At 51.7% G+C, this 22,219-nt stretch overlaps 1 protein-coding gene across 5 annotated transcripts in view; it reads left to right on the forward strand.

The window, feature by feature from the left end:
* The window catches only part of SIPA1L3 (signal induced proliferation associated 1 like 3), a 254,183-nt gene that overhangs the window by 219,560 nt on the left and 12,404 nt on the right, over positions 1–22,219 (forward strand). For 4 of the 5 annotated variants that reach the window (XM_061388094.1, XM_061388093.1, XM_061388097.1 and 1 more), the window contains 3 exons: positions 5,658–5,879; positions 19,613–19,778; positions 20,568–20,814. In XM_061388094.1, the coding sequence (XP_061244078.1) occupies positions 5,658–5,879; positions 19,613–19,778; positions 20,568–20,814 (635 nt within the window). The remainder of the gene's footprint in view (positions 1–5,657; positions 5,880–19,612; positions 19,779–20,567; positions 20,815–22,219) is intronic. The other variant, XM_061388096.1, reaches the window with a different exon arrangement.

Raw genomic sequence — 22,219 nt, forward strand, 5'->3', positions numbered from 1 at the left:
TAAGAGTCCACCTGCCAATGCAGGGGACAAGGGTTCTGTCCCTGGTCTGGAAGGATTCCACGTGCTGTGGGGCAACTAAGCTCATGCTCCGCAGCTACTGAGCCCCCACGCTAGAGCCTGTGAGCCTCAAGCACTGAAACCCGAGCACTCTAGAGCCCATGCTCTACAAAAAGAGAAGCCACCGCAACCGGAGAGTAGCCCACACTCACCGAAATTAGAGAAAACCTATGGCAACAAAGACCCAGTGAAGCCAAAAAAATAATAATAAGGCAGGGGCACAGCTCCCTTTGTGCCTGTTGCCCGCCCCGGGGCCACCCATCAGCCTCCCCAGGGATGAACAGACCAGAGCATGGCGCACTCCCAGGCAGCTGTGCAGTTTCTTCATTCAGCCTACAGTTTTTCTGCTTTCACTCCAACAAAAGCTTAACTGTTCCCCCTGAGACAGCACAGGTAACTGCCCAGCCTCTCTGGGGGAAGGTGGGGTGAGAGTATAGAGCAGAATGTCCCCTCTGCAGCCCTGGCTGAGCCCGGAGCCTGGGCATTTAGCCCCTGGACACACCACATCCCTGTGTATCTGCAGCTCCAAGAGCACATTCCAGTGCCCAGGCCTACCCTGAGCACTTTGTGCAGATGTGACCTCGTGAGGCAAGTGTGTCGTTGCCTCGATTCTCAGAGGAGGAAACTGAGGCTCGTCGAGGGGAAGGGGCTCCAGCAAAGATCACAGCATGTCAGTTGGTGCTGGGCTTGGACCCCAGGTCAGGTAAGCAGCATGGTCCATGTTCTCAGCATGGTTCTCAGGCAGTGCTGCTGCCTCGTTTTTCAAGCTGAGGCTCGGGGAGGGCACCTGGCCTTGCAGGTGCTTCAGAGAAAAGGTGTATTCACTCTGTTGATTGGTGGCCTAAGAACTCTTCCCTGTACTTGGCACCTGGCGCAGCTCATGGTCCAAGGGGGAGTGAGAAGGGGCGCCCGTCTGAGCAGGCTGGGTCAAGATGCACAACATATTCAGAATAGTTCTTTGTGGCCCTGCTGTGTGTGGGGGGCACCCGTTCATGCCTGAGGCTGGTAGAGGTTGAAAGCAGGGACAGTCGTGGGAATGCCTTTTGGCTCTAAGCAACAAGTCCCAGCTCAATTGGAGGAAGTCTGTTACCTCTGAGAACATGAAGTCCCACGCTAGGGAGGGCCCCATGATTGGGGAATTTACTGACTCAAGGACTCAGGTTCTTTCCCTTTCTTTGTTCTGTCTCCATTGGCCTGCAGACTGGCTCCCCTCACAGTCTCAAAGTGACTGTCCACTGTGTCAAGTGGAAGAAGAGGTGACGTTTACTACAGGTGGTCTTTGTTTGTTAGTTTTCCAGTGAAGAGACCTTTCCCAGAAGTCACCTAGCAGACCGTCCGTCCACACACACACCTGATGCTTCACTGTCCAAAACAGATCACAGACCTACCCCTGACCCATCCCAGACAGGTGGCATCCAGCATTCGGGAGTGTGCCCTGGGCCGGGTGCCAGGTCACCTTCCTCAAGGATGAGTAAAACCAGCCTTCATTACAAGGTGACGGGGAATAGGGTGATACCCAGTGCCTGCCACAGGCTGAGGGAGCAAGCCCCTCCCAAATGGGGCAGTGGATGGAGCCAGCTGGCAGACACAGAGAAAGGGGTGTTCTTTTTCCCTTCCTTTGATTATTATTATTCATTTTGGCCATGCTGGGTCTTTGTTGCAGCACACAGGCTTTCTCTAGTTGTGGCATGGGGCAGGGGCTCTCTAGTTGCAGCATGTGGGCTTCTCGTTGCAGAGCATGGGCTTAGTTGCCCTGTGGCAACTAACCCCAACCAGGGTTTGATCCCCAACCGGGGATCAAACCTGCGTCCCCTGCACTGGGGGGCAGATTCTTAACCACTGGACCCAGTCTTCCTTTTGTTTCTTTATCATCTCTTGTTTGTTTTTTCCAGCTCATAAAAGCTGAACATGCCTGATGACAGGATAGAGAAATATGTACTGTAGAAATATAAAAGTTAGGGTAAAACCAGTTAGGATATATTCATAGAGTGGACCACCTGCAGCCATTGAAGGGAGAGGGTTTTGTGTGGACTGACATGGAGAGAGCTCCAGGGCATCGTGTTAAGGTCAAAGCCAGGTGCCGAGCAAGCTCATGATAGGCTGCCATTTATGTTAAAAAGGAAAATTGGGAGGCTACACACACTGGGCTCTGTGTTGAAGAAGAAGAAAGGGGAAAAGTCAAGGTTGCCTCAGAGAAGGAGACTGGGCTGTCAGCACTTTGATTTCTGCCCTGTGCTGTGTATGTGGTTTCATCTCCCCTGTCATTACTGCCTCCAGAGATAATCAGTGTGCACTCCTCCAGAGAGCTTTCTCCAGATCTGTACCAGCCCAGATCTATCACACATATTTTGACAGTTACCCAAAACAGGAAAAGCACTTTACATTACACCCCAGTGTGGACATCCTCAGTAAAGTTTCACGAAACCACTTACCTTATCTCATATGAGGTACACTGAGGTTTTTTATTCCAGTCTGTTTCTCCCCTCCCCCTACCCCAAATAACAGTCAAGATCAAGTAAATTGATTTCATGGCCCACAGTTGGGGAAAAAACTACACATTTCCTTTTCATAAAAATAAAGACACCCCCCCCCAAAAAAAAAAAGCCCAGTAACATTTGACAACACATATACATTTAAAAAAAGAAAGAGCACACTTTGCATGATGCCTTGTTTCCACTTCCTGTAGCTCGGGCATCTGTCTTCATCCGTAAACAGAAGTTGACCTTATTCTTCACACTAGCTGCATAGTTTTTGATCATATGCATATGCTTGGACTGATCTAAGAACTCAGGCCATGTCCAGCTTTTTCTTGTTTACACGCAGCATTGCAGTGACCATCCTTGTATGTGCCTGCCTGTCCTTGCGCAGGCTTTTCTCTGGCGTGGATTTCTGGGAGATCAGAGGCTAGACTGACACTACTCACATCTTTCAGTTCAGCTCAGACACTGTCTCCTCCTTGGGGAAGCCCTTGTGACCTCCCCAGATAAAGTCCAATCCTGATGTTACATGCTCCGTGACTCCCTGAACAACCCCTCACCAGTGCACAACCTTGGACCTGTTGACAGATGTTGCTAAATTATAGAAAGTCTTTATAAGTCAGTCAGAGCTTGCATTTGAAAATCCATTCTGACAGTCCGCCTTAGGATTGGGATGTTTCAGTATCACATTTAATGACGTTACCGATGATAATTAGATTTGCATTTGCCATTTTGCGCTTTGTTTTCTGTGTTTACTGTCTTTCTCCTTTGTCCTTCCTTTACTTTTGCCTTTTGTGTTAAATTAGTTTTAGTACACCATTTGGATTCCTCTTAACTTTAATTATAGTATGCATCTTATCAATGTATTTCAGATTAGTGCTGACTGAATACCAACAAAATATAGAAACTTTCCTCCAATAAAACCCCATTCCTTTCCCTCTCCTTCATGCTATTACTATCATACATTCTACATCCATATATGTTATAAACCAAACAATATAGTGTTATTATTGCCTTGTACAGTCTTACATGTAACTTTAGAAGTTAGAGAAGAAATAAGAAAACCTAAATATTCTATGCTCCTGCTCAGCTGTTTCCAACTCTTTGTGACCCTATGTCTATAGCCCACCAGGCTCCTCTGTCCATGGGATTTTCCATGCAAGAGTACTGGAGTGAGTTGTCATTTCCTTCTCCAAAATACTCTATGAAGTCTTTTATTTTAACCCATTCTTACCATCTTGGACCCTTCACTTCTCCATGTGAATTCAGGTCATCACCTTCAGTCATTTCCTTTCAGCCCAAGGAATTTTTACTTATTAGGCAGATGTGCTAGCAATGAATTCTCTGAGTCTGTTTATCTGGGGACATCTTTATTTTGTCTTCATCTATGAAGGATAGTTTTGCTGGATATAGAAGTCTTGGTTGATGGTTTTTTCTCTCAGCACCTTGAAAATACCATCCCATTCTTGATAACCCACTCCAGTATCCTTGCCTGGAAAATCTCATGAACACAGGAGCCTGGTGGGCTGCAGTCCATGGGGTCGCAAAGAGTGGGGCACGACTGAGCAAGTAACACACACTGCCATTGATTCAAATGATAGGTCAGCAGTTGATTGTATTGATTCCCTCTGTATATGATGAATCTTTTTCTCTTGGTGCTTTCAGAGGTTTTATCTTAGTGCTTGACTTTCACTCATTTTTCTGGATGAAGTCTTTGTGTTTATCCTGGTGATTTGTTGAGTTTTTCAGATGTGTAGATGAATGTTTTTTTATCCAGTTTGAGAAGCTTTTAGCCATTATTCCTCCAAACCTTTCTTCTGACCCTTTTTCTCTTCTCCTTCTGGAACCCTCAGTGAAGTTCTACGGTGGCAGAACTTGCTTGTTCATTGAGCTGGGCAGGGGATGGGAGGAGCCCCAGGCTAAAACATCAGATTCCCTCTGTTCTTACCCTGAAGTTCAGGTTTTCAAGAGAATAAACAATACTTGGATTGTTGCATGTCCTCGGTCAATTTCCAGAGTGCTGAAATGGTTGTTTTTGTTGATTTTGTGCTTGGTGGGGAGAGAATTTGCCAGTCTTCTCATTCATCCGTAGTCAGAAGTCCCACCCTTTAATTTTGCTGAATTGACCTTCAGTAAGCTTTTATTAACTTGCACTCCAAGGACATTAATTTTCCCATTAAAGACCTCTTACTTGAAGTGGAATTAGAATTTTATTTTAAAGTTTTAGAAGCTGATTTGCTTCAGTGGGGTCAGCAATTGGGTCCCCAAGAGTTGGGTCCTAATTAACCACATGAGGTTCATTGTAGCATTAACTCCACAGGAATCCAGCATTTGGAATATCGAGCTGTGGTTTTAGATTAGATCAACTGGAGTGGTGTCTGATGTATATTAGTGCTCAAAAAGTCTTTGAGTGAAGATATTATGTGGCAAGGCATAAGTTTAACAAAAATAAGTTACAGAACAATTTATTAGCACGGTCTCAGTTATACGAAAACATAATTCTCGCACCCTTCAAAAAAAAGGCTCCTGTTTTCCAGTTGTATACACGTTTTTCTTTTTGTCTGTTTTTCTTTTTCTTTCTTCTTCTTTTTTTTTTTTTTTAAGCCATGCTGTGCTGCTTGTGGGATTTTAGTTCCCTGGCCAGGGATCGAACCCAGGCTCCCAGCAATGAAAGTGAGTCCTCACCACGGACCACCAGGGAATTCCCAACATGTATGTTTTAACCATAGGAAAGGGTTAGGAAAGAAATACAGCAAACTGTAAACCGTGGTTACCTCCAGAGATGGGTCGGCGGGCCCCCCACCTCCAGCTGTGTAGGTTGTGCTCAGGATACAAGGAATCTCCAGGGGGGTGGGCAATCATCTGCCCACAGAGGGTGACTTTTTTAGATACCCATAGAGGTATCAACTGTGCTAGGAGGACATCGCTGGGAGGGGATGGAGGCTGTGAAGGGAGCATTACCTTTTCTCCACGTAGACATCTATGTATTAGAATTTTCACGGCAGGATCTCTCCTGTGTGAATGAACTTCTTTATTGTTTGTTTCCCAAGAGTAAACTTAAACAGATAGACTTTTCGAAACGTGCGACGGAGTTATTTTACTTTTCGAATTTTTACATTGCAGCGATACGAGCTCAAGGGCCGGCTACCCCGCTCAGGTTCACAAGACAGCCAGCACCGAGACCCCGCGGCCCTCACAGCTGGCCCAGGCCAGCGCCTTCCAGCTCTCCACCTCTGTCCCCAAGTCCTTCTTCTCCAAGCAGCCCGTGCACAGCAAGCACCCCACGGGGTGGAAGAGGACAGACGAGCCCCCTCCACGGCCACTCCCCTTCACTGACCCAAAGAAGTAAGTGCCTGGGTACCTGGTGAGGCACCCCCAGAGCCAAGCTTGGCATCTCGGGACAGGGGGGAGGGTGACCCCTCGCTCCCTTATCTGTCAGTCACCATGCCCGTCTACACACTGGGAATACAACCGCGCACAGGCCGACAGGGCCCCTGCCCTCCAGGGGGCCGTGCTGGTTGGGGAACGGACAGCAAATAGGGTGACTAAGAAAAGTGTGCGGAGTCAAATGGTGGCGAGCCTTGTGACACATCTGGATGAAGAACGTTCCAGGCAGAGGGAACAGCAACTGACAGACCCTGAGGCAGGAGCAGGCTTGGTCTGTGGGGGGAAGGCCAGTGTGGCTGGGACCATGTGAGCACGTGAGGTCAGAGAGGCAGTGAGCACAGATCGTGGAGGGTTCTGTGGGCCCCAGGTAAGGGCCTGGGCGTCTGCTGTAATTCAGGGGGAATCGAAGAAGGGTCTGGAACAGAGGGGGACAGACCTAAGTTGAGTATTCACAGGGCCTCTGTGGCTGCATGTGGAGCATGGTCTGCAAGGGATCAGGAGACAGGGGGCGCTGGTGTGATGGTCCAGGCAGGACACAAGAGGCCTGGGGTGGGATGGAGGCTGAGGAGGAAGAAGGAGGCAGCTTTGGGATAGATTCTCTGAAACGGGAGTCAGCAGGTTCCACTGGCAGATCGGATGTGGTGTGAGAGGAAGAGCAAGGTGGAAGGTGATACCAGGTCTTTCAGCCTGGAGGATGGGCAGACTCTTCTTGAGCTGAGATGGGGACTGAGTGGGGAGTGGGCTCAGGGCTGGAACTGTAGAGTGAACTGTAAACCGTGGTTCCCTCCGAGTAGGGAGCTCCAGAGCTCAGGCCTGGACGGGCTTACCCTTTTTTATTTTTCTGCTGCACTGGGTCTTGGTTGCTGCACGAGGGCTTTCTCCAGTTGCAGTGAGCAGGGGCTACTCTTGTTGTGGTGCATAGGCTTCTCATTTGGGTGGCCTCCCTTGTTGGAGCACAGGCTCTGTGCACGTGGGCTTCAGTAGTTGCAGCTTGCAGGCTCTATAGAGTACAGGCTCAGTAACCCTGAGTCATGTGGGAACTTCCCAGACCAGGGATCGAATCAGTATCGCCGTCATTGGCAGGCAGACTCTTAGCCACTGGACCACCAGGGAAGCCCACAGACGGATTACTGTTGTGATGTGCAATAGACACGGAGGAGGCAGTTGGGTAAGGAGTCTGGAGCTCTGGGAAGAGGTCAGGGTGGAGAGAATGGGACTATTGTTAACATAAAGGCTGGAGAGGAGGGGGATGTAGGCCTCCACCTGAGATCCCTAAGTGTTCATACAAGGAGGAGGAGCCAGTGAAGGGGGAGCCCAGACAAATGTGGGTCTGAGAGCCCAGGGGTGACAACTGGGAGCAGTCAGGGAACTGAGAAGGGGGTTGAGCCTCCCAGAGGTGACTGGAGGTGCCAGAGAGAAGCCAGGGCAGAACAGGAGGCAGCTGGTTTGGGCCATTTTGCTCTGAAACCAAAAAGAAGAGAGGAGTGGTCAGTTAAAAACCAGTTCTTTGAATTTGGAGGTTTTATTTATCTTAATTTATCTGCACTGCTCAGCACGTGGGGTCTTAGTTCCCCAACCTGGGATCGAACCCATGCCCCCTGCATTGAAAGTGCGGAGTCTTAACCACTGGACTACCAGGGAAGTGCCAATTTTTGATGTTAGAGTACAATGGTACTGAAAATTTATCCAGTACTCACCACATACCAGTTTTGGTGCTGAGCTCTAGTCCATGAATTGATTCACTGAATCCATCTCAACAACTCTTCCATGAGTTGTTCAGTCATTCATTTCCGACTCTGCAACCCCATGGACTGCAGCACGCCAGGCTTCACCATCTCGTGGAGTCTGCTCAAACTCATGTGCATTGAGTCGGTGATGCCATCCAAACATCTCATCCTCTGTCACCTCCTTCTCATCCTGCCCTCAATCTTTCCGAGCATCAGGGTCTTTTCCAGTGAGTTGGCTATTCTCATCTGGCAGCCAGAGTATCAGAGTTTCAGCTTCAGCATCAGTCCTTCCAGTGAATATTCAGAGTTGATTTCCTTTAGGATTGACTGGTTTGATCTCCTTGCAGTCCACGGGACCCTCAAGAGTCTTCTCCAGCACAACAGTTGGAAAGCATCATCACGTTCTTTGGCTCTCAGCCTTCTTTATGGTCCAACTCTCACGTCCGTACATGACTACTAGAAAAATCATTGCTAGTGATTTTTGACTAGACGGACCTTTGTTGGCAAAGTGATGTCTTTGCTATTTAATATGCTGTCTAGGTTTGTCATAGGTTTTCTTCCAAGGAGCCGGCATCTTTTAATTTCATGGCTGCAGCCACCATCCCCGGTGCTCCATGAAGCAGACCTGTCATTTGCTCAGCTTTACTGCTGAGGCCCAGAGGCTCATAGCTGGGAAGGGGTGGAGCTTGGGTCAGAACCCAGAAAGCCACAGCTCCTCTTCAGGTGGGGGGCCTGCCCTCCTCCATTCTGTTCTCTGTAACATCCTCTCTCATGACCTGGAGGGGGCCATTCAGATGTGTGGTGACACAGAGCTCATAAGGAGAGAGCTGTCAGGAGACAGAAACAGGATCCCTGGAGAGGTGGGCGAGCGAGCAAGTGGAGAATCCAGTTCACGCTGCTCGCTGACAGCCAGCGGCCACTCTGCAAACTAGATTTTGATCCTCCCCTCCCCTGACTAAAACCTCCAGCGACTTGCCCCGCTCCCAGGACTAATGACAAAGGCGCTCCTTTCCTGAGCGCATGTATCATACCAGGCACTAGCGCACTGTGCGCTTTGCCCAGACTCCCACCTGGACCCCGCACGACGCGCCCGTCACCCCTCTGCCCTCATCTCCCACGCTGCCCCAGGCTTGCTCCACTCCACCCACCCGGCCTCTCCCGGCTCCTCGGTCTTGAGTCCCACCAAGTGCAGGCCGACCTCAGGGCCTCTGCAGTGGCTGTCACCAGTTCCCAGAATGCTCTTCCTCCACGTCTTGTGGCCGAGGTGGGATTCCGGAGCTTGGTCTGGTGCCACCTCCTCATTCAGGTCTCCCCAGCCTTCTGTCCCCTCTGCCATCACTCCATCCCTGGTCTCTGTTCCATGGCCCATTCCTCCACTGGAAAGCAGGTGACAGTCTTGGTCACAGGACAGGTGTCAGCTGACACTGTGTGGGCACTCCCATCAGTGAGTGGGATGTCTGAGCCTCACATCACACTCCATTCTCACTGTAACCCCATAAAATACGGTAAGGCCCTCATTTTTCAGGGTGCCAGAGGGTCCAGCCCTGCTGGCCCCACTCTGCTCCTCCATGGGAGCAGCCTCCCTGGCCTCCCCAGCACGTGTGCTGTCCCTTCTGCCTGGGTGCCCCCTGCCCCACCGGCTCCGTCCTGCCCACCTGGAGTTTGCTCGGGCTGCCATAACAAAGCACTGCAGACCGGGGGCTCAACAGCACAAGTGTCTTTACTTGGAGCTCTGGAGGCTGGAGGCTGGAGCCAAGGTGGAAGCAGGGTTGGTTCCCTCTGTGGGCGGAAAGGAAGTGTGTGTACCACACCTCTCTCCCAGCTTCTGATTGATTGGCCAGCAGTCTGTGGGGTTTCTTGGCATGTAGATACATCTGGGTATGTGTCTCTGTGTCCACATCTCCTGTTTTTATAAGGACACCAGGGTCAATCTTAATTGGAGAAGGCAATGGCACCCCACTCCAGTACTCTTGCCTGGAAAATCCCATGGACAGAGGAGCCTGGTGGGCTGCAGTCCATGGGGTCACACAGAGTCGGGCACGACTGAGCGACTTAGCAGCAGCAGCAGTAGTTGCCTCATTTTACCTTGATTGGGCTTCCCTGGTGGCTCAGATGGTAGAGAATCTGCCTTCAATGCAGGAGACCTGGGTTTGATCCCTGAGTCAGAAAGATCCCCTAGAGAAGGGAATGGCAACCCACTCCAGTATTCATGCTTGAAGAATCCCATGGACAGAGAAGCTGGCAGGCAACACAGTCCATGGAGTCACAAAAAGTCAGACATGACTGAGCGAGTAACACTTTGACTTTACCTTCATTATCCCTGGAAAGACACCATTTCCACATCAGGCCAAATTCTGATATTTGGGACTTCAACATATCATTTGGAGGAGACCCATAACGCCAGCCCTCAGGTCTCACACAGACCTGCCATCCTCAAAGAAACTCTTCCAAGACCCACACCAGGTTCATCCGTCCCATGGACCCCACACTTCTTCCCCTGCTTGGCCTCTATCCAGAGCACATCACACAGTCGTTTGCTAGAGATTCAGTTCTTCCCTGTCAACCCGTTGGACTAAAGGTACTGGGACAGCAGACCCACCTGAGCCCCATCCAGGACAAGGTATGTAGTAGGCGGTCAGAAAGTATACCTGGCAGACTTCCCTGGCGGTCCAGTGGTTAGGACTCCACGCTTCCACTGCAGGGGCACAGGTTTGATCCCTGGTCAGGGAACTAAGATCCTACATGCCACCGTGGCGTGGCTGAGAAAATATATACCTGGAGAGGTGACAGCCAAAAACAAACAGCAGCCCCCCTTTTCCCACCATAAGATCCAAAGAAAGCTTTTTATGTATGTGCGTGCATGGCATAAAAATATGTAAACTAAATATATAAAATACCAGGGGACACAGAATAGTTTCGTGGTTTCTTATTAATTTGGTTACAGATAATTTTTAAAATCACGTGCTTTAAGTAACATGTTAACTTAGAATTAATGCATTTGTCCACATACTTTTAAGAAAGCTGCTTTATTCAAAATCTCCCTGAGCATTTTGGAAATGTCTTTGTCATTGTTAGAGACACTTCTGAGTCACCTAACCTAGTTTTCCAGAAAACATTGTCTTTACTTCCAGCTAAAGTATTTGAGGCTAAACATGTTTTGTTTTGTTTTTAATCTGTGTATAATTCTGTTGCTGAAATTTTATCCCAAGGCATGAGAACTCATTTGCATAACTTATTTACCTGCTTTTACTGATACCTCCCCTGCCAAGTGGGCTTCCCCAGTGGTGCAGTGGTAAAGAATCTGCTAGTGTAAGAGACGCAGATTCAATCCCTGGGCCAGGTAGATCCCCTGGAGGAGGAAATGGCAACCCCCTCCAGTGTTCTTGCCTGGAGAATCCCCATGGACAGAGGAGCCTGGTGGGCTACAGTCCATGGGGTCAAAAAGAGTCGGACATGACTGAGCGACTAAGCACACACATACACACACACCCCTGCCAAGTATTGTCATAAGCCCTTTACCTTTTTTAACTCATTTAACCTTCACTACGAACAGTGAGTTGTAGGACTTTGTATCCCATTTTCCAGGTAAGAAAAATTGAGGTACAGAATGGTTAAGTCACTTGCCCAAATTCACTCTGTTAGTTAAGGTTAGTCATTGCAGGTGTCATGGTTGTACAGAGACCACCACATATTTCTTTTAATATTTATCTTTATGTACTTATTTGGCTACCCTGGGCCTTAATGGCAGCACGCAGAACCTTTGATTTTTATTGTGCATGCGGAATCTTTGGTTGCCACATGTGGGACCTTAGTTCCCTGACCAAGGATCGAACCCAGGCCTTCTGCATTGGGAACTCAGAGTCTTAGCCACTGGACCACCAGGGAAGTCCCATAGGTCACCCCTAATATGAGTGTGTCCCCAAAGGAGTAATCACCAAATCTGCCTCCTTTCTCACTGATTCTGGTCAGGGACCTCTGACCTATCCCCAGAGTGCTATAAATGGCTGCAGCCAGCACAGGGGTGCTGTCTTTCAGCCAGACTGTGTGGATGGGGCTTTACAGACCCCCCAGGTCCTCCCGGTGACCCTATTTCTAGAGGAGGAAACTGATGCACAGTTAAAAGTGCGTAGCCTGGGTCACCCAACTGGAAGTGGCAGAGCTGGGATTCATACCTAGAAAGAGAACTGGCAGGGTATCTCATCATGGGAAAGACTCAGGCAAGGCTCGCATCCAAGGCCGGACTCGCGCCTTCTGAGGACTGCTGACTTCTCGGAGGAAACAGTCGCCTGTCTGGGGGCACATGCTCCATTGCACGAAAAGTGGAGTGAGCTGGTGAAGGACAGAGGAGCTGTACTCTGAGGGGACCCAGGGCACTGAGGTGGAAGCCCCCCACCCCCCGCAACCAGCCCCTCTGCTGCAGGCCCCAGTCACCCCTGAAGCTCTGCCTCAGGAGAGGGCCGAACAGCCCCATTTTGACTGCTTTGTCGCAGGACGCTGAACTCACCGGGCTGCCTTCTCCCCACCATGAGAGCAGCACAGCGTGGGGGTCGGGAAGGACTCCCTCATTGGCCGCTCACCTCTCCGTCACTCAGTTTTTCTCTCTTTAAACTGGCATGACATCCTCCCCACCTCCCAGCTGTGAGGACTTCCTGAGGTAACTCCCGGGAGGACCCCAGCACGAAGGTTGAGCTGCACAGGGCTGAGCAGGAGAGGGGGTGACCAGGGTGGCCAGGCTGGGGCCCCACAGAGCAGGAGACAGAACCCGTGGTCATCAGCACCCCCTTCCTCAGCCATCCAGGGCACCTCCTCCCCGCCAGGCTGGTCTCAGCCCAACTGAAAGGCTGGCGTGTGGCGGCCCTGCCGGCCCTGCTCCCTGCAGACAAGGCCTGGTGAGGAGGAGGAGGAGGAGGCATGCCCTAGGGAATAGCCTGCTTATTGCTTACGGTGGAGCAGTGGTTGTGGCGGGTGATCCCCCAGGTCACATCTCAGGACCCGGGCTCCAAATGTCCTCACCCATAAGAAGGGCAGTCTTGGGACTTCCCTGGTGGTCCATTGGTGAGGACTCCCACTTCAACTGCAGGGGGCATGGGTTCAATCCCTCTTCTGGGAACTAAGATCCCATATCCTGCATGGCGTCACCAAAAAGTGGGGGAAAAAATGAGCAGGCTGGGGCCTGAGAGAGAGCGCGTGCTCAGGGGGCGAGCTTTGCTGCAGCTGCCGTTACTGCCACCGCAGTCAGGGGCAGTCCCCTGAGTCAAGCCCAGGACCCGACTCTGCAGTCACTGTGTCAGAAGCTCTCACGGCATCAGTGCTCTTGCAGGTAAAGCGAGGCGATGGAAGTGATGGCCATAGGGAAGGAACGTAGCCCCGTGAGACACCCCAGCCCCAGAGTGGGGGCACACACCCCCAGAGCCTCCGTCACTGCGCCCAGGCACACTGAGCACTGCGTTCGTTCATCAAGAGCGAATCTCAGGCGGCTCAGAGCACGGGGCAGATGTGGCTTCCGCGCATCCTCCACTCACCGTGTCTCGGTCCCCAGCCTCTAAAGGGGAGGACAGGGGTGTCTCCCTCCCCGAGGCGGCACAAGGAGTCAGCGAGGCCTCGGAAAGGGCCGCTCAGCATTGGCATTAGCATCTAGCGGTTTCCTCGAGTTTAGGGGCCCTGGGTTCAGCTCAGCACAGCCACGGAAGCAGCAGCATCCCCACCCCACGGCAGGGTCGACCCCCACCCCCACCCGCCTCTCCCAGCCAGCCTTCCAGGAAAATCGGCCTGCCGCCCAAAGCGCAGACTCGATGAGTGTCCTCGCCAGCGAGGCTGGCAGAACCCCCAGCTCAGGCAGGCCAACCGACAGTGGTACTAATTAGCTTAATTAACCCAGCCCCAAGGGAGCTGCCCGGGTTGGAGGCCAGAGCTCCCAGTCATCTGGGATCAGGCCCAGCCAAGTCAGAGCCTTTGGTCGCCTTCCACTCCTGGCCCAGCCATCACGGGAAAAAGAAGTTGCTGTTGTCCCGCTCCTAACTACAGGGCCTTCTTTGTCATTTTTCTGTCTCCCTCTTTCTTTTCTAACGTGAGTGGTTTAATTCCCCAGTGTGGCAAATGCAAGTTCAAACAACACAGGCAAATTAGGGACTCTGTCCAAGGCTGTCAGTCAGAACTTTGAGAGAGGGTACCTCCTCCTGGGTGTTTTCTTCATTTGTGTGTTCGATGGTAAAACACGCAGAGGATAAAAACCAAACTAGTTCAAAAGGGTATGCCGTGAAAACCAGGCCTCACTCCCTTCCCTGGCCCCCAGCCATCTAGCTCCCCTCCCCAGAGCAACCATTGTTTCATTTCTTGTCCATCCTTACAGAAATGTTCTGAACACGACAGAGCACACGTGAGTGTGTGTGTTTCCTTCCCGCCCCCCGCTTTTTTTTATCCATGGGGTCACCTCCTGTCTGTGCTGCAGCCTCTTTGACTTGCTCTTTTCTCAGCTTGGCGACAGCTCCATATTAGACAGAACACAGAAGGTGATCTCATTCTTTTTAACAATCAGAGTCGAGTCCATTTTATCCTCAGAGGTCATTAGATTTAAACATTTATAAAGGCCAAAGATCTTGAGAAGGAGGAAAAAGATCAGAGGTGCACAAACCCAGTTTTTTGTTTTTTTTTTTCTTTTAACCTGGAATGAATGCCATCTTAAATTATTGCTTAGAATTTTCAGTTTAGACAATACATTAGGAAATCCTCCCAGAAGAAAGAGAGTGTGGACAAAAATGATGAGTTTGACTCTCCAAACTGAATTTCATCATATTTTATTCCTTTTAGACATGTCATAGCTGCCCACTAACAGTGTCAGGCCATGTGGAACTTGCAGTGTATAGATAGATGTGGAGCTGAGGGTCGAAAGAAGGTTCTAGTAGGATTTCTTCCAGGAAGCCAGCCCTCCGCTGGAGAATCAAGAGAGCCCCACTCAAGTCCTAGGGGTCCTGAGAGCTGGGAAGATAGTTTCAGCCAATGAACCCAAATAGAGCAAGGAAGGAATGCTTGTGTTCTCCTGGCTTGACTTTTTAAAGTATCTCTATCCTTTTATTTATTTATTTTTGTTGGCTGTGCTCGGTCTTCATTGCTGTGCACTGGCTTTCTCTAGTTGCAGCAAGAAGGGGCTACTCTCTACTTGCGGTGCGAAGGCTTCTCATTGTGGTGGCTTCTCTTACTGCAAGCATGGGCTCTGGGGTGCGTGGGCCTCAGCAATTGTGGTACACAGGCTTAGTTGCTCCGTGGCATGTGGGATCTTCCCAGACCAGGGAGAAAACCCATGTCCACAGCATTGGCAGACAGATTCTTAAACACTGGACCACCAGGGAAGTCCTCTATACTTTCTCCTGGTTTATGGAAATCATTTAAGCTTGCTGGGAAAGGAAGGGAGAGCAGAAGGGAGGTTGGAAAGAAGGAAGGAGATGGGTAGGGAGGTCAGCTAATGGGTTGGAAGGAAGGTCAGTTCTGTGTGATACACAGTTAATAACTCAGTCGGTGTGCCTGCTGGCCTCATCCCCACCCTGGACGTAAACACAAGACTGCAGGTGAGGTGGGAGGAGTGGGACCCCAAAACAGTTACACAGGATGAATCACTGGGAGATGAAGACAGTGAAGAAGTAGCACAGGAGAGTGTGAGGTAGCTCACCTGGGCTGGGAGGCAGCCACAAAAGGTGGAGTGTCAGGGAAGGCCTCTCTGAGGAGGTGACATTTGAGTGAAGCTGGGTGGATGAGAAGCTGCCATTTGCGGGGAATGCTGGGGAGGTTGCTCTGGGCAGACAGAACAGCCGGTGCAAAGGCCCTGAGGCAGGGACTTCCCTGGCGTGTTTCAGGAACCTTGGGAAGCCTGTATGGGAGGAGGTGAGGGCTGAGGCAGGGTAGAACAGATTGTTTTGGACCTGGTGGGCTGTGGCAAGGAATGTTTTTAGAAAGAGAATCCCTCCCACATATCCACCTTAGGAGCTGAGAGTTTAGTAAACTTGAATATACCACGCTAAGCTGTGTGTGGCCTTCCTGGTGGCTCAGACAGTAAAGATTCTGCCTGCAATGCGGGAAGTCCTGGGTTTGATCCCTGGGTTGGGAAGATCCCCTGGAGAAGGGCACGGCAACCCACTCTAGTATTCTCGCCTGGAGAATTCCATGGACCGAGGAGCCTGGCAGGCTACAGGCTATGGGATCACAGAGTTGGACACAACTGAGTAACTGAGCACAGCACAGCATAAGCTGTGTGTGAGTTTTGTTTCCTAAAAATGCTTTCACACCATACATACCACTTTTTTTTTAATATTGATTTGGCTGCACCAGGTCTTAGTTGTGGCACACAGGATCTTTAGTTGTGGCATGCAAACTCTCAGTTGCCACATGTGGGATCTAGTTCCCTGACCAGTGATCACACCTGGGCCCCTACATTGGGAGTGTGGAGGCTTAGGCACTGGACCGCCAGGAACGTCCCCATAACTTGTTTACTCCCATGACGTATCTGAGCAAACCTCTTCCCACGTCATGTGGACCAAGTTCTCTTGTCTTCAGCAGCTGGAGGGGATTGTTCTGGGGTGCTGCTGGCCCTCCCTGCGGGGCCTCGCCCTGCCACTGCTGGCCGGTGCTGTTTCCTCCCTAGTCAGGACTTCACAAAGCGTCCCCGCACACCTGGCACCTTAAAGGGGACACTCCCAGATGTAGAACTCCTAGGGTGGAGAGAGTGCACGGTTTTACATTTTCAGCAGGTCATTTTACACCCTTCCCAGAGGGGAGCCTCATGGGCAGCGCCCCTTGTGCAGGGGATTCTGGGAAATGGCAAAATCAAAAGGGAAGCGGCAAGGGTGAGGCCCTTTTGAGCTCCCAGGGGAATGGCATGTACTCTGGGGTGTGTGTGTGTCTTTCTTGCTTTTGTCTGTTTCTCTCTTTTGGATAGAAAGCTTTTCGTTTGCCCAGAAAGCATACTTGCCTAAAAATGACGGAGCCAGAATTACCCTAGCCCTGGAATTCTCATTTGAGAAGGAATACGACCTAACAAGAAAAAAAAAACTTAACCACCCTCTCTTCCTTCCTTTGTTGAAACCCCAAGGCTGGCAGCTGAGAAAATAAGAGAAAAAATAAAAAACATAGACTTCAGTACCCTCAGGAGCCCAAGATATCTTATTTCTTCCTGAGTTCAAAGACTCTTTTCTTTTTCTTTCTTGAGTTACACAATGATGAAGTCTGGGTGTCAGCTCTTTTTAAACTAGTTTTTATTATTATTTTTGTCATAATACATGATGATAGCAAAATAAATTCAACCAGTTAAGAAGGGTGTTTTTATCAGGTGAAAAGTGAAAGTCTCATTTTTCCACCTTCTAATATGACTCCTACTTCCCAGAAGTAATCATTGTTCATAATTTCTTCCAGGATTTATTTTTTAATGTATAAAAGCTTTTTAAAAAATATTTATTAATTTATTTGGCTGTGTCTGGTCTTAGCACGTGGGATCTTTGTTGGGGCATGTGAGCTTCTCCAGTTGGGGTGCCTGTGTTTCTCTTTAGTTATGGTTCCTGGGTTCAGTTGCCCTGCAGCATATGGGAATCTTAGTTCCCCGACCAGTAATTGAACCCACGTCCCCTGCATGGGAAGGTGGATATTTAACCATGGGACCACCAGGAAAGTCCCTATAAAAGCATATTATTGCACCCAATGTGATTATGTTTCACATACTATACATCTTTCATACACCATCTCTTTGATAGAAACGTGACAGCCAAGCACTGTCGTGATGCCTGTGGGCGCTGCAGCCCGGTGACCTGGACTGGAATCCTAACTCCTCTGCTCCCAGGCTGTGTGACTGTGGACAGTTACTTTAACCTCTCTGTATCTCAGTTTCCCACCTGTAAAGTGGAGATGCCAATTAACAGTGGCTCCCAGGGAGGGCTGCTGTGTAGATGTCACAGGTTAGCTCACATGGAGCCCTCGGACTGGTAGATAGCACCCGGCTCTGTGCTTCTGTTGGCTGTCATTATTTCTTTCCTGGGGGGAGAGGGTGGCAACACCTCAGATGAGGGATCCAGTGTTGGCTGGAAAAGTAGGACCTGATCCCAAAGGCTGGGCCAGACTCAGGAGGCAAGAGGAGACTGCAGGGGAAGTCCCAGGAGTGGAGGACAGAGAGCCCCCAGGAGCCAGCCTGGGCCAGGGAGCTGGGGTGACAGCCTGTGGTGCCTGCAGAATGGGAAGGAGCAATAGGAGGGGACTGTGTGCAGCTCAGAGTGCCCAGCACCTCCAGAGAAATGGTCAGAAGAGCAGCTCTCATCTCCCCAGCGTCCGCCCGGTGAGGTGCTGGCCAGGCAGTTTGCAGCAAATTCCAAAATGTAGTAAGGTCACTGTGTTTTCCTGCAAACCAAGGATCAGAGAGGTGGTGTGACTTGCCCAGGGTCCCACAGCAGGAACAGGCAGAGTCTAGACTCAGAGCCAGACCTGTCTGCCCACCAGGGCTCCTGCTCTTAACCCCAGACTGTGCCTCAGTGACTTTTAGATCATAGAGTCTTCTGGAAGGCAGCCCTGGGTCAGCTTTGGGAAAGCTAAAGAAGAGTGTGGTGATCAGAGTGACCTGGCTCACAAATCAGCTTCTGAAACAAGATTGGAAGTTGTTCAGTCATGTCCGACTCTTTGTGACCCCGTGAACTATATAGTCCATGGAATTCTCCAGGCCACAACACTGGAGTGGGTAGCCGTTCCCTTCTCCAAGGGCTCTTCCTAACCCAGAGGTCAAATGCAGGTCTCCCGCACTGCGGGAGGATTCTTTACCAGCTGAGCCACCAGGAAGCCCAACGAGAATGAGAGACCCAGTAGAAAAGCCAAATAGTAGCAGTCAGAGGCTGCTCCAAGCCCTTGTGCCTCGTCTTCTAGGTCCTCCCAGCCACCCTGTGATGCGTGAGCCCACCCCACGTGATGGAAAGCAGAGTGAGGGGGATCTGGTGCCAGGCCCTGGAGCGCCCAGGCCAGAGGTCTGCTGTCTGTGGCCCAGCCCTGGCCCAAAGGGACCGGTCCCCCAGGGGAGTCTAACTCTGTGGGACCCTCTCCCTCTTCTGTGGCTGGAGTCCCTGCTCCACACCATCCCTGTTTTCCACCTGAACAACTCCGGAGTTTCCTGTCTCCTTGTTGCCATGAGGGTGATGTCTCTGTCCACAACTCTTCTAAAGCACAAATCAGGACCAGTTACTCAACAGCTCAGACTCTCCAGATACAATCCTGAGACCCCTCTGTGGCTCATAAGTTCCTGAACACCTGCCCCAGCCCCTCCCAGGCCTCCCCTCCTCCCCCTCACCGTCTTGCCCTCTACGCCTCTATAAACTCACCAGGCTTGTTCACACGTCTCAGCCCAACACTCGCTGATCCCTCTATCTGGCATCCTCTTCTACCAGCAGATTCCTGCCTTCTTCCCTTTCTGCTCAGATGTCATCCCCTTAGAAAAGCCTGCCTTGGGGCTTCCCTGGTGGTCCAGTGGTTGAGACTCCATGCTTCCAGTGTAGGGGGCATGGGTTTGATCCCTGAGCAGGGAACTAAGATCTCCATGCCATGTGGCACTGCCAAAAGATGACAAGAAAACCCAGCCTCCATCCCCAGAGACCCCTATCCTTTTACCCAGCTTTATTTCTCTTCAGCATGCCTCTCTCCACCTCGCACTGTGGGGTCTCTCTCCCTGCTCATTTATTCACGGTCAGTCTCTGACGGGTCTGCTCCACGTTCACTGCTGTATTCCCGCTGCTGAGCACACACATGGCACAGAGTGGGTTTCCAGGACACATCTGGGGGATGGGCAAGTGGAGAGGATAACCCAGGTCTCATCTCTGTCCATCTTCACCGGGTGACGTGAGGACGCCGTGGTCACTCATCCAGTGGCGGTTGGCTCCCTGGGGTCAGAATGGCTTTGAGAAGTGACTCAAGCCTCCCAAGACCCTTCTGACTGTGACCTTCTCCTTCCAGGCAGGTAGACAGCAGCACGAAAAACGTCTTCGGGCAGCCGCGGTTGAGGGCCTCCCTCCGAGACCTCCGCTCCCCACGGAAGAACTACAAGTCCACCATCGAAGATGACCTAAAGAAACTCATCATCATGGACAACCTGGCGCCCGAGCAGGAGAGAGACACAGGCGTACGTAGAGGCTGCCCCCACCAGGCACACACCCATGCTCCTGTGCATGCAATCAGACAGGCAGAGGGAGGCGGGGCCGGGCCGGGGCGGCTCCCTGCACTCGCTCCAGCCTCTTCCTGCCCGCGGCACCTACCAGCCTATTGGAGTGTGCGTGTGCCCCTGCAGCCAGGAGTCAGGATGTCACGTTGGTCAGGGATAGGATCACAGTGTGAGCCAGCCTAGCAGGCTCGCTGGGGCTTTAAACCCACTGGACCGCTCTCATATCCTTTTCCCTGAGCGCAGGGTGGAAGCAGCACCTGCCTGCCCAGACCACAGGACCAGGAATGGAGGGGAGTGCTCAGGGGGCACTTGGGCTCCTGTGACCCAGAGGTGGGGAAGGCCAAAACAGCAGGCGTTCTCTGTCCCTCTCGTCTCTGCCTCCCCTGGTGGGCCAGGCGCTTGGGCAGGTGCACTCTTGTTGGGACCTGGGTGGCCCCAGTCTCTGCAGGGTTTCCCTCCCACCAGCTCTGGGGGGAGCCAGCACTCGTCCCAGGTGGTCCCCACCAACACCTGGGTCTCCTGCTCTAGCTGAGGTCACCCCACCTTCCCTACCTCCCCTGGAGCTGGAGAGTGGGGTCGGCCCTCCAGACCCAAGTGGGCTACAAAGAGGGGAGGAGGAATCCTCAGGGAGAAGTGGGGTACTTTGGGCAGAAATGGATGCTGGGTGGGTGAGGACTGCAGATGGTGGGGAAGAAGCATCCGAGGGCAGTAACCATGGGCCTGGCCGTGACCACACCCCTGTCCCGGCAGCAGTCTCCACAGAAGAGCCTGCAGCGGACGCTGTCAGATGAGAGTCTGTGCAGTGGGCGTCGGGAGCCCAGCTTCGCCAACCCTGCCGGCCTGGAGCCGGGCCTGCCCAGCGACGTGCTCTTCACCAGCACCTGCGCCTTCCCCTCCAGCACGCTGCCCGCCCGCCGCCAACACCAGCACCCCCACCCGCCTGGCGGCCCTGGCCCCGTCCCCACCACCGCTAGCAACAGCTTCCCCGAGAAGAAATGTGAGCCCGGGAACCTGGAGGCTGGTTGGGGGTGGAGGGAGCAGGAGGGCATGAGCATGTGGATCACCTCGAGGTCAAAGGTCATGGGTCATCAGTGTCAAAGTCAGGTGAGGGTGGGAACTGAAGTACAAGGGAGCGTCCGGGGACCGCAGTGGTTCAGCACATTGGGTGTCACCCTCAGAGCAAGGAATTGTTAGCCAAGCATCAGTCACCTAGGAATGGGGGGCCCCCAAGGATTGAGGTCATCTGAGACCAGAGAGAGGGCATTAGTCTCTCTAGGTGTCTCCAGACTGGAAGCTCATTACTAGGGCCCTGAGGATCAGGGTTTCCATTATATGTGCCCCTTCCCCAGCTCCCTGTTGCAGCACCAAACAGATTACCTCATGAATTCTTTTTTAATATTTATTTTTATTTATGTATTTATTTGGGTGCTCCGGGTCTTAGTTGCAGCATGCAGGATCTTTAGTTACAGCCTGTAAACTCTTAGTTGTGGCATTTGGGCTCTAGTTCCCTGACCAGGGATCAAACCTGAGCCCCCTGCATTGGGAGCACAGAGTCTCAACCACTGGGCCACCATGGAGGTTCCTGTCTTCACATACATGACTTCCTCCAGGCCTGCCAGCTCTCAGCAGGAGGGGATACAGTGGTGTGACCACCATCAGCAAGTATTTACTGAAGGAAGTGCTATGTGCATGGTTGCGCACTGGCTGGGGTGAGCTGTCCTTCAGTCCGCACTGTAACCCTCTATCTGCAACCTCAGAGGCTCTGAGACCAGAAGGCAGGGCAGAAGCCTGGGCCAGGCGCCCCCGGCAGTGCCCGACCTAGACGGATATACGGCTGTTCATGGCCCTTCTTCACCCCACTCGGCATGAAGCGTCTGTTGCTGAGTTGAGGAACACGGGTGTGTTGAATGGGGGCCGCTGCCAACCTTTCTGGGTGTATGTGCATATATAGAGTATGTCATCACTTTGTCAGATCGCCACAAACTTTGACTTCAGAGATGTGCCCACCCCAGGTTTCAGCTGAGGGACTGTGCCCTGTAGCATCTGATGGAGCCCTTTTGTACACCACAGAGGATGGGATGGAGGCTCAGGGACTCTTTTTTGAGGGCTTCTGTCTCCCCCCTTAAAATTCTTCCACAGCTTCTCATTGACCTCGTATCTGGGTCCATAGACCTTGCCCTGGTATTCTGGGGCTCCACCCTAGGGCCCTTCCTCAGTGCCTCCGTGAGAACCTCCTGGCCCACACTCTCTCCTCAGGGTGTCCAAGTGACTCCCCCTGCCCGCCATGCTGCTCCCCCAGCCCCGTGCTGGCTCCCTGACTCCCGCTTCCCCTTTAGGGCTTTGCTCAGATCTGGCTCTTTGCTGGAGTCTCCCATAAGCCCCAGGCTGGATCCTCCCTCCCA

This window comes from Bos javanicus, chromosome 18 (genome assembly GCF_032452875.1).
Source record: "Bos javanicus breed banteng chromosome 18, ARS-OSU_banteng_1.0, whole genome shotgun sequence".
NCBI classification, from domain to species: Eukaryota; Metazoa; Chordata; class Mammalia; order Artiodactyla; family Bovidae; genus Bos; species Bos javanicus.